This window comes from Panthera pardus, unplaced genomic scaffold, assembly GCF_024362965.1.
Source record: "Panthera pardus isolate Hobbes unplaced genomic scaffold, ASM2436296v1 HiC_scaffold_2, whole genome shotgun sequence".
Lineage (NCBI taxonomy): Eukaryota > Metazoa > Chordata > Mammalia > Carnivora > Felidae > Panthera > Panthera pardus.
In genome coordinates, this window is record NW_026526765.1 from 66,096,103 (window position 1) to 66,112,776 (window position 16,674).

General features: G+C 55.6%; 1 protein-coding gene across 2 annotated transcripts; it reads left to right on the forward strand.

Moving 5' to 3' along the window:
• Positions 1-116: 116 nt before the first annotated feature.
• GRK6 (G protein-coupled receptor kinase 6) lies at positions 117-16,039 on the forward strand. Of its 2 annotated transcripts, XM_053907137.1 has the most exons (17): positions 117-339; positions 4,050-4,145; positions 5,132-5,244; positions 5,364-5,441; positions 5,786-5,886; positions 6,224-6,316; positions 6,422-6,485; positions 6,625-6,765; positions 7,037-7,227; positions 7,941-7,978; positions 8,076-8,165; positions 9,334-9,542; positions 9,634-9,771; positions 13,878-14,015; positions 14,098-14,232; positions 14,425-14,426; positions 14,905-16,039. In XM_053907137.1, the coding sequence occupies exons 1-17, from the start codon at positions 288-290 to the stop codon at positions 15,011-15,013; spliced, it is 1,788 nt and encodes a 595-aa protein (XP_053763112.1). In that variant the 5' UTR covers positions 117-287; the 3' UTR covers positions 15,014-16,039. The 2 variants fall into 2 exon arrangements, with proteins under 2 accessions (XP_053763112.1, XP_019306003.1); XM_019450458.2 differs by lacking the exon at positions 14,425-14,426 and having other exon boundaries at positions 118-339.
• Positions 16,040-16,674: the final 635 nt, after the last annotated feature.

Consider the following 16,674-nt stretch of genomic DNA (forward strand, 5'->3'; position numbering starts at 1 on the left):
GGGGATGACGAAGAGGCTGTCTAATGGGAAGACGGCGCGGGGAGCGCCCGCCCGGTTATTGGCCTCGTAAAGTAAACAGAAGGCGGGGCGGGGCGGGCCGGCGCCCGGGTGGCCCCCGGGAGGGGGCGGAGTGTTCGCGGCGGGCGGCGGCGGCCGGGGAGGCCCGGGAGGCCGCGGCGCGGTCACTGCGAGCCGAGCCGAGCCGCGCCGATCGCCATCCGGCCCCGGCTCCCGCGAGCGATCCCGGCCGGCGGCTCGGCCCGGCGGGCCCGGCGGCGCCGCAGCCCATGGAGCTCGAGAACATCGTAGCGAACACGGTGCTACTCAAGGCCCGGGAAGGTGAGGCGGCCGAGAGGGCGGCCGGGTGCGGGGTACGCGGGCGCGCGGCCTCTGAGCTCGGCTGGCGCCCCAGCCGCCAGATCCCTTAGGGCAGCGCGCTCCGCGCCCCGCACCCCGCGCATACGCGAGCCCTTCCGGCCGGTCGTCCTCTGCACCTGCCCCGGGTGCCGGGGCCCAGGAAGGGGCGGGGGTCAGGCCACCGCCCTCGCGGCGGGGGGGGGGGGGGGGGGGGTTAGGGAAAGAGAGAGGAAGGAAGAGGGAAGGGTGGGACCTGGGTCCTTGGAGAGCCTCTCTGAGGCCTCCCCCAGGTGATAGGTGAGAAGATGCCCCAAGAAAGGGTAGCCTACCCCACGTGCCTCAGGCCCAGACCCTGGCGCCCAGCCTGGACCCGCACAAAGTTGGTGCAGGATAAAGGTTTGAAGAATGAATGAACGGAGCCACCGCAGTAGCACAGCTCACTCGGTTTGGGGAAACGGCTGGTCACATATGCTACCAACATGATTGCCACTTGTCTCGTGCCTCAGGACACTGGGTACAGAGGTGAATGGGTCATGAATTTTGCCCTCAGAAAGCCCACGGTGTAGAGGGCCAAATGGGCACAGAAATAAGTGGGAGCTGAGCTTTGAAGGAAGAGAGCATGTGGGGCTGGCAGGACTGTAAGTGCAAGGCCTGGCAGAGGGATCAAGTCTGGTGAGTGTGTACTGAGCTTCTCATGACTCCCATCCCGAGTGATACTAGGCACCTGGCCTCTGAGGGTCATGGGGGACACAGAGGACCAGACTTGGTCCTCACGGCCTTGTGGTCAATCTGGCCCTCACCTGTCATTGTCCACTTCAGTAACACAATCACAGAACACTCCTTCTATTATGTGCCCTGTCCTGTCTTGGGTGCTGGGGACCAGCAGTGAACAAGACCCTTCTTTTTGGAGCTCTAGAGCAGGGAGGTCATGACATGGTCATTTTCCACTCTTTGCTGGGCTTCCAGGCTGAAAGAGTCATCTGTTTCACTTTTCTGCTCCATTTTACAGGTGGGAAACTGAGGTTCAGACCAGGGATTAGCCCCCAAGTCATACGGTGAGACTGTGGTTGACCCAGGCCTAGACACAGGATGCCTCCAATACAGTGTGTAGGAAGCCGAGACAAGCCCCCAAGTGGCACAGCATCTGGTACCCCCCTGCCTGCCCAGTGTGTGTTGCTCCCTGGGAGATGCTGCCTGGAAATAGGCATGGCAGGCTGGGTCCTTAGTGCCCAGAGCCTTTTTTTTTTTTATCTCCTGTCCCTTATCTAGTCTCAGGGCTAGGCCTTCCTCCTAGCCTCTGGGGGCATCTGCCGATTCTGTTCTGCCTCGTCATCTAGCCAGCTAGGGAGGAGGGGTGGGGAGAGCCTGGCCAGGCCTCCCTCTCTAGGGCTGTAGCCAGTTCAGGTCTCGGGCCTGCTGAGAGCACTGCTTTGCCTGGCTGGAGAGTGTGGCACCTCCTGACGGCCTTCTTCAGGCCATGGGTGAGGCATAGTGCGGTATGGCCAGACCTGGACTGATGCCTCCCCTGGAGAACACTTACCCCAACCTGGTTCTGCCCCTCCCACCTGCATGCTCTAAATAAGTCTCTTCTCTCTAAACTTTAGTAACCCTTTTTGTGGAATAGTTGGGGACAGGACATACAAACTTAAAGAAATCCCTGTTGTCATTGAGTCCTAAACCCTGGCCCATAGACTGGCTCCACTGGAATCCCTTCATTAGCTGGCTGACAGCTTAGGGCCTGGCCTTTTCCAGCTTCCCAAGGGATATGAGGCCCTAAGTGGTTTGGGAACCCTTGGTGTATGTATTCAGTTGACACCTAATAGATGGCTGGCATGGTGTGTTTGGGGTGGGAAAGGAGTGTGGGTTGTAGTCCTAGGGAGCTGGGTTTGAATCCTGCCTCTGGCACCTCCAGGCTTTGTAATCTTGGACAAATTGATTCCTCATTTCAAGGCCTCAGTTTCCTCGTGAGGTTATGCCTAGTCTGACAGAATTGCTATGAGAATGAAGTGGGGCAGCATTGGGGGTGTGAGCCCTTCTTTAGTCCTCCATCCTTTCCCAGGCCCCCAGAGGCATAGGGAGGGGGCCAGGCTAGGTTGGGGAGGAGCCCCACTGACTCTGGTGGCAGTTCCAGGACAGGATATTTGCATGTGACTCTTGCTACTGCCTTGATGTGGCTGGGAGGAGGGGGAGGAGGAAGTAACTGGTGGGGGGAGGCCAGCGGATAGAGGGTTGGGTGAAGGACCTGTGGGGGTGGGGGAGGAGTTCCCCTTCTGGCAAGGCCTTGCCCCGGGTTGGGGGTGGGGGTCTGTTGCTCATTCAGAATGGAGCAATGGCTGTGGAGTATGCTGGGTGCAGGCTGCAGGAGAGCTGCTAGCAGGTTTCCCAATGGGTGCCCTGCAACATTTCCTCCTCCCGACTGCTTAGGTCACAGAACCCATTGAGGGACCCAACTCTGCCCCTTCCCTTGAGCAGCCCCTTCCCTTGTGCCACTTGCCTTCAGCCAGGGCATATGAAAACAAGGCTGGGTAAAGCAGAGGGGAAACTGAGGCCAGGCAGGGAAAAAGTGGCTGCCTGAGGTTGCCATGAGTTGTTGGAGCTGAGGGCCACCTCTTGCCACAGCCCTACTGGGTACTGGACACAGACCCTCCCAGTCTGACAACACCTCCGGAGGTAGCTTTGGATCTGAAGTAAGTATGGAGAAGTTGAGGCTCATAGAGGGCAAGTGACAGGCCTAAAGTGCTAATTGGAGATTCAAACCTATGTCTGTGGGGCTCCAAGACTCAGGCCCTTCTATTTTCAACCTCGTGGCCCATGGGCCACATCTGGCTAGCTCTCTAACATGTTTAATTTATTTAGCTGCAATGTGTTTTTACAAAAAATAGGAACCAGTATTTCACATAATGTCCGGAGTCTCAGCTAAAAGGTGAGAAGAGCTGGCCACGCTGAGTCCATATTCCTGCCTGGAGGAAGGGACATGCCCAGTCCAGTTCACCACACTCCCCACCATTCCCTGTTGTCTCCCATCTGGCCCACATTTTACCTACCTATCTGGCTCTGTAGGCATTTGAGCTGCTACCCTGGTCTTAGCAGCTACAGATAGGGTGTCAACTAGGTAAAATGAGGCAGGTATCAGGTCCACAGAACCCCTTGTGTACTGGAATCCTGAGTGCCAGCCCTATAGCCACCACCTTGTTTGAGTCTCTGATAGCTCTGATTCAGGGCCAGGTATAGGGGCCTGAAGCCTTCCTGGTGACCCAGGCTGCCCTCTGCTCCTGACATCTCTGAGGCATGTCCCACATGTCCTAGAATCTCTCCCTTCTGTGCCTTGACTTACATAGTTCCCACTGCTGTCATGTCCTCTGCTTTCTTCACCTGGGAAACTCCTATCTGCCAGAAAGCAGCTAAGGTTTCCTGGAAACCCACCGTCACCCGGTGACCTGTCCTTATCACCCCTGTTGGATCTTCCAGCCCAGGAGCTCAGGAACCCCTAGCAGAGGGGCCCAGGGGACGGTGTGTGTCCTAGAGCCCAGTGAGAGCATGCTGAAATATGTGGAATGAAGGCCTGAGGTGCCTCCTAGAGTGTGCTGTGCCTGGGCTGAGCCCAGAAGGCCAGGTCTCTGGGCTGCACTGAGCGGCCAGGGGAAGCATGGTGGCAGCGGGACTTGAGATCCAGCACCTGTTTGTTCCCACAGGTGGTGGTGGGAATCGCAAGGGCAAAAGCAAGAAATGGCGACAGATGCTGCAGTTCCCCCACATCAGCCAGTGTGAAGAGCTGCGGCTCAGCCTCGGTGAGGCCTGGGTGGAGGCCTGGGTGTTCTGGGGGAGCCTCCCCTGAGACCTCACCCCGAGGCAGAGGGGCAGGGTTGGGGGGGCGTCTGGGGAGCAGGAAGACTGAAGCTGCAACACCCAACCCAGTTTCGGTTCCTGGGCCTGAGATGGGTGGAGAACATAGTACAAACAGGACAGCAAGGGGTGTTTGGGGTAGGTGGGAGGGTGGGGGAGTAGGGCAGGGTCAGATTTGGGGCAGTCTGAGAGAAGCAGAGGAAAGGAGAGTCATGCCTGGGGTTTGAGGGACAGAGGGTACAGTGGAGGCTGGAGTCAGCCCACAGATTGATTGCATGAGGAGCCCCAAGCCTGTGCTTAGCATAACCCTGCCCCGAGCAGGGTGAGTGGCAGGTGGGGGGGCATCAAAACCTTGACCAGAAGAGGGGCCAGGACGCCAGTTCCTGCTTATCTTGGCTGAGGCCCCAGGTCTGCACAACCCCCAAGGTTGCCTAGGCCCCTCTGACAGCCTGCACGTGGGCAAGGAGTATACCATAGCTGCTTCCACTGCCTGGGAAGGAGGCTTAGCCTCGAGCTTGCCGGAAGCCACAGCTTCCTCTTGCACTTTCGCCAGGCAAGCAACAGGTTTGGGCCTAGCCTGGGCCAGGCCGGAACCTCACAACCACACCCAAGCCCAGCACTGTGATGTATGTAGGTGGTGTGAACCAGGAGATAGCAGTGGGAGGTGAGGGCCCAGCTTTGGAGCCATACATCAAGCTGTGTGACCTTGAGTTAATTGCTTAGTTTCTCTGGGCCTCAGAGTCCCAAACTGTGTTGGAAATAATAGTTGTGCCCACCTCAGTGTTGGGGTGACGGTTCTAAAGGAGATAGTGGCTTCCATACTGCAGGGCTAGAAGCTACTGTTGGGGCCAGGGCTTGGCAGTATGGATAGGAGTGCCCTGCTGGCAGGCTCCAGGTCTGGGAACCCAGTAGCTCCTACCCCTGCTTGCAGAGCGTGACTACCACAGCCTGTGCGAGCGGCAGCCCATTGGGCGCCTGCTGTTTCGAGAGTTCTGCGCCACGAGGCCTGAGCTGACCCGCTGCATAGCCTTCTTGGATGGAGTGGTGAGTGCAGCCCAGCCCAGCCCCGAGGGTGGGCAGAGGTCCCTAGGTCAAGTGTGTCCCATTTCCCCACACCTGTTGTTCTGCCCAGGCCCCAAGCTTCTCTGCCTCCCACCCTGCAGGCTGAGTATGAAGTGACCCCTGATGAGAAGCGGAAGGCTTGTGGGCGGCGGCTAATGCAGAATTTTCTGAGCCACACGGTGAGTGAGCAAGGATGGAGAGATGACAGCAGCGGGCAGAGCTCAGTGATGAGGAGAGGAATGACCACAGCCTGGGCAGAGAGTGCCCTGGAGTGTCTCCCGGTTCACCAGGCAGACCACGGGCATGGAGCCCAGGAGGGTGGGCCAGGCAGCCTGCCAGTGGCTCTGCTTCACCCCGCCTCAAGGGTAGCAGTGGAACTGAGTTCAGCAGCTGGGCCGGCTGGCACACCACTAGCCTACAGCTGCTCCTAGCGCAGGTCCAGAATGTTGGCCATCTCTGCCCTGGGTGTAGGCACCTGGCAAAGGGAGCCCCCTGCACTGACCTGTTTATTGCCTATCTCCAGGGTCCTGACCTTATCCCTGAGGTCCCCCGGCAGCTGGTGACTAATTGCTCCCAGCGGTTGGAGCAGGGGCCCTGCAAAGACCTCTTCCAGGAGCTCACCCGGTAAGCCTCTTCCTGCCCATTGGCCTGGAATTGTGTCCTGAGGAGGGGGCTTCCGTGGGCCCTGGAAGGCTGTGAACAGCTCAGTAGCTGGTGAGGGAGCTCAGCCTCTCACCCTGGCCCTGCGCTTGCTGTGTGAGCTTGGGCAGGTTGCCTTCCCTCTCTATAGAATCTTCAGCTTTGGCACAGATGAATGTCTCCTGCTTAGTTGGGTTAGTAAGAGGGTTGGCCAATGAGGCAGCCCTTTAGGCTGAGAATGCATATAACAGGGGGTCCCGTCCCATCCAGCCGAGAACCTAGGGTGTCGGGGGCTGACTGGTGGGTTGGGCCCTCTCAACAGGCTGACCCATGAGTACCTGAGCATGGCCCCTTTTGCCGACTACCTCGACAGCATCTACTTCAACCGTTTCCTACAGTGGAAGTGGCTGGAAAGGTGAGCTCCCTGAAGGCTGGCCCACGGTAGGCCAAGTTGCTAGGGCTCTTACGGGCCTTGGGCCCCTGCTCAGCCAGTGTTTGCTCCGAAATCCCTTGCCTACAGGCAACCAGTGACCAAAAACACCTTCAGGCAGTATCGAGTCCTGGGCAAAGGCGGCTTTGGTGAGGTAAGTGGCCAGGCCAGAGCCCCTGATGGAGTGGGGAGGAGGGGTATGGTAGGCCCTGGACCAGCCCCCCCTCCTTGAGCTCCTATAGCCCCAGGAAGGACACAGCTGGTCCCTATTTGCCCATCTACCTTGGCTACAGGTGTGTGCCTGCCAGGTGCGGGCAACAGGCAAGATGTACGCTTGCAAGAAGCTGGAAAAGAAGCGTATCAAGAAGCGGAAAGGGGAGGCCATGGCACTCAATGAGAAGCAGATCCTGGAGAAAGTGAACAGTAGGTTTGTAGTAAGTACAGACAGGAGACCCTTCCCTTCCCCCTGGCCATGCACTTGCCCTGCCCTTCTCACTTACCAGGCTAGGTCCCTTTCTGTGCTGCCCTGTCCCCACCCTCAGAGATGCCTGGGAAGGGTCGGTTTGGGGTGTTGACACGAGGCCTGGGGAGCAGGCTGGGCCCCAAGGAGTGCCACTGAGAAGGATTTTTTGGGCGGCTGGTGCCAGCCCTGCCACTGGGTGGCCCATGGCCCCTGCTTGAGGGCTCGGGTCCCCTCGGCCACAGGTGAGCTTGGCCTATGCCTATGAGACCAAGGACGCGCTGTGCCTGGTGCTGACACTGATGAACGGAGGCGACCTCAAGTTCCACATCTACCACATGGGCCAGGCTGGCTTCCCCGAGGAGCGGGCTGTCTTCTATGCCGCGGAGATCTGCTGCGGCCTGGAGGACCTGCACCGGGAGCGCATCGTGTACAGGTCCTGGGCTTCAGCCCTCCCCGCCAGGGGCTGCAGCTGGGCATGGGTGGAGGCCGCAGAAGGATGTTGGTGTGCTGGGCCTGTTGTTGCGGGCATGAACCGGTTTGAGCCCTACTGAGCCTGGGCTTGGGGCTCCACGCTTGCCCATGCTGGGCAGACTTGAGAGCCTCTGGGTCTGGCTCACTCATGTGAAGGCTGGTGTCCTCACCCGTCTCTGTATAACCCTGCGCCAGTCAGCTCCCTGCAGTAAAGTGCACAGAGCCTGGCATGCAGGGCTTGGCAGTGGGGAGCTCTGCCTATTGTTACCGGCAGTGATTTCATTTGAACCTCACAACAGCCCCATGAGGGGGACAGATGAGTAGCCCCATTTGACGGGAAAGGTAGAGTCAGCCACCAAAGTGGGGTGAGGGTGGGACCCTGTTAACACTAGTGGTGAGTAAGGCTACTGGTGCTATTCCCCCGGATGGGAGCTGCTCTCCACTTGCCTGGGGATTCCCAGGAAGGAATCCTGGCTGGGTAGATCCTTCAGCTGCCCCCTCAAGTCAGAGCTGCTATGAGTGAGGGCAGGGCTATCTCTCACCCTGGCAATAAATGGCTCCAGCACCTTGCTGCACATTCCATCCCAGGAGACAAGTGAGCTAGGAGGGGGTGGCGTGCTGTTTGGCTCCTTGGCAAACTGAACAACATCTGACCCTGCCCTTCTCTCCCCACAGGGACCTGAAGCCAGAGAACATCCTGTTGGATGACCATGGTGGGTAGGGGGTGCACAGAGGTGGAGTGCAGTGGAGTGGGGCAGGGTCTGGCCCACCTGTTCAATGGGCCCCCCCAACTTGTCCACCCACATTCAGGTCACATCCGCATCTCCGACCTGGGGCTAGCTGTGCACGTGCCAGAAGGCCAGACCATCAAGGGTCGTGTGGGCACTGTGGGCTACATGGGTGAGTCTTCCTCCACCCTGGCCCCCCTGCCTCCTGGGTCCTCTTGCTGTCCTGGGCTGGGTCCCACCACTTCTGTGGAAGTCTTCTGTGTCTCAGGGAATAGAAAGAACTGATATCCCTATCTTAGAAATTAAGAGACCAGGACTCAGCCAGGAACCCACACACCTGCAAATCTGCATCATTCATTCATTCACCAAATACTTACTGAGCTCCTACTATTGGCTAGGCCTGCAGGTGGCTACCAGAGAAAGATGAGAAGGTTGAGAAGTCTTCCCTTCCCCTGATCTACCCAGATTCAGGGAGGGAATGCCCATCTGTGGTATGGGCCAAGATGTGGCCCTAGTATTCCCTTTGGAGATCATGTGACACAGCAGATAGAGCCCCAATTACAGGCCCCACCTCTTGTTGTATGTCCGTGGACCACATACTGCTGCTCCTATGCTCACTTTGCCCAACCATAAAGCAATCATACTGGCTCCCAGAGTTGCCTTTAGATAAAAAGTGGTAGGAGAGGCAAAAATCCCATGTGCCCACCCTGGCAGGCAGTAGGTATGCAGTAGAGGAGTTTCTTTCTTGTTTCTTCTCTCTGGTATTAAATCCAGAGTTTGCAAACTGGTAACCACACAGGCCTAATGTGGCCTACATTTGTACTTAAATCAAATTGTTTTTAAAACAATTTGAGGGCTGCCTGGGTGGCTCAGTCAGTTAAGCATCTGACTCTTGGTCATGATCTCACAGTTCGTGGGTTCAAGCCCCATATCAGGCTCTGTGCTGCCAGTGTGGAGCCTGCTTGGGATTCTCTCCCTCTCTCTCTATCCCTCCTGTGCTCATGCTCTGTCTCCTTCTTTCAAAATAAATAAACATGGTAAAGAATAAAACAATTTGAATTGGTTGCCAACATTTGATACGCCAGACAGCTTCCCATTAAAAATATGGATTTCTGACTTCTCTTGAAAAATCAGAAGACCTGGCCTCCTACGGGGCCACAGTGCTCTCTTTGATGGGGCATGTGCTGTCCTACTTGCTGAGGTCCCCACCAGGCTGCTGGTAGTGCCTGCCTGGCGAGCAGATATTTGAGCTAATGCCCCACTGTGCTGGGCATTCCCAGGGCCCCAGGGCTTGGTTCCTGCCTCCTGCCCAGCCCTAACTTCTGTTCCACCCTACCCAGCTCCGGAGGTGGTAAAGAACGAACGGTACACATTCAGCCCAGACTGGTGGGCACTAGGCTGCCTCCTATACGAGATGATTGCCGGCCAGTCACCCTTCCAGCAGAGGAAAAAGAAAATCAAGCGAGAGGAGGTGGAACGGTTGGTGAAGGAGGTGCCTGAAGAATACTCAGAGCGCTTTTCCCCTCAGGCCCGCTCGCTCTGCTCCCAGGTATGGCAAGCCAGCAGGAGGCTGATGGGCTGGGGCTGGGGGCACCAGGCACCTCTCCCAGGTCCCTCTGACTGCCCCTACCCTGCCACAGCTCCTGTGCAAGGACCCTGCTGGGCGCCTAGGGTGTCGTGGAGGTGGTGCCCGCGAAGTAAAGGAACACCCCCTCTTCAAAAAGCTGAACTTTAAGCGGCTGGGAGCTGGCATGCTGGAGCCACCCTTCAAACCTGATGTGAGTGCTGTCCACTCCTGAGGGTAGGGCCAAGCCTGGGTGGGGACTCAGGCCCGGGGTTCTTAGAGCAGTGGTCAGGCCACCTTCAGCGCAAGTGTCAGAAAGTGCAACTCAGATGGGTTGGCCAACAAAACAATTCATTGAACTCACACAAATAAAAAGCCCCAGGATAGACAGAGCTTTTGGCATACCTGGATCTGGGGCTGCAACAACACTGTAGGAATTCTGTCTTCCTTTCCCTCTCCACTGTACAGGCCAATGTGCAGTCTTTATTCTCCGACTACTCTTGCTAGGGTGCAGCAGTCGTGGACCAGCAGTTCAGGTCCACATCCTACTAGCTCAGCCAGCCTGGTAGACAGAATGTATACCTCTTGCCCAATTACTTCAAAAGAAGTCCTGAAAGGGGGAAAAAAAGTAACCCTAAGGCTAGTGCTTATTGCCACAGATTGCTCAGAGGCCCGCCAGTGATGACGGTTGGATCACTTGCCCACCTGAACCACTGCCAGCCAGGGAGGTTAGTTTCCCAAAGGAAAACCAAGACGCCATTGCCAGCGGGGGTAAGGGCTATTGGACTGGCTGAATATTGGCTGCCCACTATACCTGGTAGTGCTGACCTCTCCCTTGTAGAGTCCTACCCATTTACTGAGCATCTCAGTGGGTCAGGCATTCTATGGGCAGAAACATCCTTGAATCATCATATTCCAAGGGGCAGAAATCCATCTGAAACTTAATTATGTCCAACAAGGAGCTTATTGGTTCATTTGGCTAGAGAGCCCCAGAGTAGGGCCAACATCAGGGTTTCATGCAGTGTTGCCAAGACTTCATCTCTTGGCTGTGCTTCAACCTGTTGATCCTCTTCCTGCTGAATTCAGACTTCTCTGTATAAAGTCACAGGGAAGGTTGTGATTGGCCAAGATTAGGTTATGTACTTGCCCTGCTCCCTTATGTAAGAGGACTGGGTCTTCTGACTGACAGTTCACCAGGAACACTGGGGAGTCAGGAAGGTGATTGGGAAGGCCGGATTGATGACTGTCAGCCACACTGGTGATCGTTTATTCCAAATTTCTGAATTTGGAATGCCCATATGTGCCAGACCTCAGAGATCATGAGGTCAACAGGACCCAGTTCTGCCTTCATGTTGTAGTGGGGAGCATGTCAAAATAAAGCAGTAAATGAAAAGGAATATCAGGTAGTGTGAAGTGCAACAGAAAAAAAATAAATCAGGCTAAGAAGACAATAAGGAATGATTACGAGTGGGAGTATTTTTAGACAGGGTGGTCTCTGAGGTGCTGATGGTTAAGCAGAAGCCTGAAATATGTGAAGGAGAGAGCCGTGCCAAGTTTTGAAGTATGAGTATTTCAGGGAGAAGGAGCAGCCTCGAGAGAGAGAACAGTGATGAGGCCAGTGTGGCTGGAGTGAGTATGGGCTGGGAGAGGCGTGCAGTTTTTGTTTTTTTTTTTTTTTTTTTAATTTTTTTTTTTTTATTAAGTTTATTGATTTTTGACAGAGACAGAGTGTGAGCATGAGCTGGGGAGGGTCAGAGAGAGAGGGAGACACAGAATCCGAAACAGGCTCCAGGCTCTAAGCTGTTGGCACAGAGCCTGACCCAGAGCTTGAACTCATGAACCATGAGATCATAACCTGGGCCAAAGTCGGACGCTTAACCGACTGAACCACCCAGGTGCTCCTGTGCAGTCTTTTTTTTTTTTTTTTTTTTTTTTTTTCAATGTTTTTTATTTATTTTTGGGACAGAGAGAGACAGAGCATGAACGGGGGAGGGGCAGAGAGAGGGAGACACAGAATCGGAAACAGGCTCCAGGCTCCGAGCCATCAGCCCAGAGCCTGACGCGGGGCTCGAACTCACGGACCGCGAGATCGTGACCTGGCTGAAGTCGGACACTTAACCGACTGCGCCACCCAGGCGCCCCCTGTGCAGTCTTATTCTAAGTGTGACAGGGGGGCCTTTGGGGAATGTTGAACAGACATGTGAGGTGTGGGGGTGGGCCTAGAGGGGGTGAGTAGAAGCCAGAGTCCAACTAGGGGGATGCGGCTTGTGAAGGATTGTGTTTTGTGGGCCTCACAGACCCTGGGGTGTGGGCCTTGCTGTGAGTGATTTAACTGACAGCAGCCTGCCTCAGGTCTGGCCCCACCACTCGAGTTTGCTCCTGCTTCCCGCTTCTGGTGCACATCATCTCATTTAACCTGGAAGTCATCCCACCACACCTGGGTCTTTTATTCAGAGTTAGAAAATCATTGCCCTGGAATTCAGCTCTTTAGAAACAACAGATGAGGAGCAAGTTTGATGATGATATCATTTCTAATAGCTTTATTGAGATTTGATTCACATATCTTGTAATTCGTTCATTTAAAGTATATAATGAAATGGCTGTTAGCATATTGAGAGTTGGGCAGCCATCACCATAATCCATTTTAGAACATTTTCATCACCCCTTCCCCCCTCCCCCGCCCCCACCCAACAAAAACCCCATGCCTACTAGCAGTCATTCCCCATTTTCCTCTCCCTGTGGCCCTGGCAACCACTAATCTATTTTCTGTCTCTATGTATTTACCTGTTGTGGAAATTTCATGCAAATGGTGTTATATGATATGTGGTCCTTGGTGACTGACTTCTTTCACTTAGCATATTTTCAAGGTTCATACAGGTGATGTAGCCTATATCAGTAGTTTTGTTCCTTTTTTACCACTGAATAACATTCCATTCTATGAGTAGGCCATATCTTGTTTATTCATCAGTTGATGGGCATTAGGGTTATTTCCACTTTAGGCTATTATGAATAATTTTGCTATGAACATTCACATGCAGGTTTTGGTGAGGACGTTTGTTTTCATTTCTCTTTGATATATACTTAGGAGTGGAATCGCTGGCTAATATGATAACATTACATTTAACCTTTTGGGGAACTGCCAGATTGTTTTCTAAAGCAGCTGCACCATTTTACATTATGATGTTGTTGGGTTTTTTGTTTGTTTTGTTTGTTTTTATTTATTTATTTTTGAGAGAGAGAGGGTGTGAGTGAGTGAGGGGCAGAGAGAGAGGGGGAAAGAGAGAATCCCACATAGGCTTCGCACTATCAGCACAGAGTTTGAGGCAGGGCTCGAGCTCACCAACGGTGAGACCATGACCTGAGCTGAAGTCAGATGCTTAACCAACTGAGCTGCCCAGGTGCCCCACATTATGTTGTTTCAATTGACATTCTTTTAAAAAAAATTTTTTTTTTGAATGTTTATTTTTGAGAGAGAGACAGAGACAGAGCATGAGCAGGGGAGGGACAGAGAGAGGGAGACACAGAATCCGAAGCAGGCTCCAGGCTCTGAGCCGTTAGCACAGAGCCCGACACGGGGCTCGAGCCCACGAACCGTGAGATCATGACCTGAGCCGAAGTCTGACACTCAACCAACTGAGCCACCCAGGCGCCCCTTAATTGACACTCTTAATAATAGGACTTAGAAAATAATATAAAGATGAAAAAGACAGTGGCCTTCTGGAGTGAGGTGAGCTCCCAGCAGGAGCCCCAGGGGAGTGGGGAGTTGGGAAGACTGTTCTAATCCTCTGGTTGGCCATGAAGCTTGAGGGGATGGAGCAGGCCATTGGACATCGTGGGACAGAGGGCCTATCGATAGCTCCAGGTCCTGCATGGGGACGCTCAGCTGAAAGGACCAGCTAAGATTCTGCCTGCACACACGCCACCAGGTGTACCCCCAGACAGCCGTGTACAGGTGGGGCGGTACCTGTCGCTGATTCCCCAAGGCACTGTGGGGTCTGGTTGGCTGCAGCAGGTTAGCTACCATCAACTGGAAAAGGCATGGCTTTTACACAGCCTTATCAGTTGAAAGCAGTGAGGAGTAATGATTCCTAGTTTATAGAGGGAAATGGCCTCAAAGAGAAGGGACTGCCATACTTCGGAAGGGCATGGAGTATCTAGTTTCTGACTCCAAACCAGAGAGGGCTGCAAGGGTCCAGGCATAACCAGGCCAGGGCTGGAGTGATTTTCAGGGCTGAGCTGCCCATATGCATGTAGGTGGGCGGGTGTGCATGTACGCGTACATGTGTAGCAGTTCCTGACTGCTACTTCTGTCCCCACCAGCCCCAGGCCATTTACTGCAAGGATGTTCTGGACATCGAACAGTTCTCCACAGTTAAGGGTGTGGAGCTGGAGCCCACTGACCAAGACTTCTACCAGAAGTTTGCCACGGGCAGTGTGCCCATCCCCTGGCAGAATGAGGTAAGGGCCTGCCTAGCTGGTAGGATGAGGCCCCGAGGAGCAGCCCTGGAGGCAGCTCTCACAGCTCCCTGTTCTTTGGCAGATGGTGGAGACCGAGTGCTTCCAGGAGCTGAATGTCTTTGGGCTAGATGGCTCAGTTCCCCCAGACCTGGACTGGAAGGGCCAGCCACCTGCACCCCCCAAGAAAGGACTGCTGCAGAGACTCTTCAGCCGCCAGGTAACTCCCAGAAGTGTCCTATCTTGGCCCCCAGCTTGACTCCAGGGGACGGTGGGTGAGAGGCAGAGCCGGTGCCCGCATGTGCTGGGAGTGGGCATCCTCCAGCCATACCAGGGGTGCCCAGGGTCTCTGGCCTTATTCCCGCCTGTCCCCTATACCTGGCTGGGCTCACGGCCTCTTTTCTCTTTCCAGAGGTGAGCAGTGTGGGCTCCCCGTGGGTTGGCCTTGCTGCCCAGCCTCGGGGAGCCACGGGCAGCCCTTCCATGGCAGAGGCGAGATGTGGGCGAAAGAAGTCTGGTGCCCGCTCCCCCCCCCGCCCCCCACTACTTCATTCCCTGCACCCTGGCACCTTCAAGCTGCTAGCCTTGCTTAGCCATCTGTCTCCCCATGCCCTGCTTCCACCAGCTCCAGGGGAGAGGGTCTGGACAGGGTCTTGCTCTGGCAGAGCCTGAGATCCACCTGGACCCTCTTACTTCAGCCTGCTGTGAGCAGCCTCTGCACTGATGTCCACACATGTCTGGCCTGAGCTGCTGTTCCAGGCCCTCATGGGGATTCCCCCACCCCAGAGCATGACTCCAGGCAGTTCCTGGCAGGGCCGGCCTGGGTGATGGCACTGGTGGCTAATGGCACTCGCTCTGCCTCTCTCCCTCCGTGTCTTCCCCATCCCTCCAGGATTGCTGTGGGAACTGCAGCGACAGTGAGGAAGAGCTCCCCACCCGCCTCGAGCTCCCAACCCGCCTCTAGCCCCCAGCCTGAGGCCCCTACCGGTGGTTGGCGGTAGCAGCTACTCCGAGCGCTGTTTACAGTTTTGCACAGTGGTCTTCCCCATTGTCCACTCAAGTTGTGGCCTGGGGAACACAGCCGGAGCTGTCCCCAGTGTCCTCTGCCCCTCAGCCCCTGGTCTGGCTGAGTTTGGCAAGGCCTGGGCTGTCCCTGGGACAAAGGTGCGTCCCTTCAGCTCTTGTCCGTGGAGCTCGGGGCTTTCTGTATTTATGTATTTGTACGAATGTATATAGCAACCGGAGCGTTCTTAAGACCTACCCTGGAGCTGGCAGAAGGGCCACTGCCAAACTCAAGGCTCCTTGGGCCCAGCTCGGACAGGCCGAGGCTGGGTCAGGCAAGGCCCCTGAGCCCCCAGCACTGTGCTCGCCACCGCTGACCTCTGAGTGAAACTCATGCCTGCCTCTGCTGCCCCGGGCTCAGGGCTATCACCTCTGGGGTCCGATGCTGTCCCTCATCAGCACTTGTCAAAGCTGGACTGGGGCCTCTGTAACCCCTAGGCCTGTGCCAAAGTGTGACCAGAGACTGGGCTGACCCTGGGACCCATCAGTCCACTGCCCAGGCTATCCCAGATGGGTCTGCCTCTGCCTTCCAGCTCCCAGGGCACCTTGTCCCTCATGCTGGGCCCTGTCCTGAAGACACCTCTTGCAGAAATGCCCCAGCCCAGGCCATGGGAAGTGGGGGAGGTTGTCCTTAGTCAACTCTGAAACATTCCAGACTTCCCCTCTTAACAATAGACACATGTGCCCAGCAATAATCCCTCCCTCCCTGTGTGTGCCTGTGGGGTGTGTGTGTGAGTGCAAGTGTGTGCGTGTGTGTGAAGTGGGTAGGCTGCGGTGTGTACCTGCACCCCAGGCCCCAGTTCTGGTCCTTCCCAGATTGTGATGGCCATCCTGGTCCCAGTGTTAGGATAGCATGGGATTATAGGGCCCTGGTTTTTCCGTATTTAAAGCCAATTTTTATTACTCATTTTGTCCAATGTAAGCTGCCACGTGTCTCTGAGTGAATACAGTCGAGCACAAACCTGGCCAGCTGCCCTGCCTGCCTCTTTCTTGCTCCTGGTGTTCCAGGGGTCTTCCTGCTTCCCTTGCCCTGCTGGAAGTGGGAAGGGATCAGAGGTGGGCCTGGTGGGGGCTGCCCTTCCAACAAGGCTCTGAACCCTCCCCCTCACACTCCCCCCACCCCCACCTGATCTTGGAGTAGCCTCTCCAGGCAGCCAGGCCTTGGTGGCCTTTGGGCATACCCAGTGGGTTCTCAATTTCCTAGATGGGATGAAGCCTAAGGGAAGAAGCCTTGGGTTCCCACTAGGGTGTGAGTCTGGCGCTACCTGTACTAGAGAGGCAGGCTCAGCTGGTAGGGTCCCTTCCAAGGCCAAGGTGATCTGGCCACCAGTTGTGGGCTTGGAGCAGCCTGGGGAGCAAGGCGGAATCTGCTGTTAGAAACATCTACCCACTGTCTTACCTGGACACCTGTTTCGTGCTCGGCCTAGGGCTGGTATGTTAGAGCCATCTCTCTGCCCTAGGAGCAGGAAATGTGGCTGGGTAGAGGCGAGACAGTGGTGATGCTGGGAGTTAGGCTGTGGCAGAGGTCAGTAGGGATCAGCCATGAGGGCATCAGGGAGGGTTCTCTGAAAATATTTGAGCCAGGCCTTAAAGGAGACTT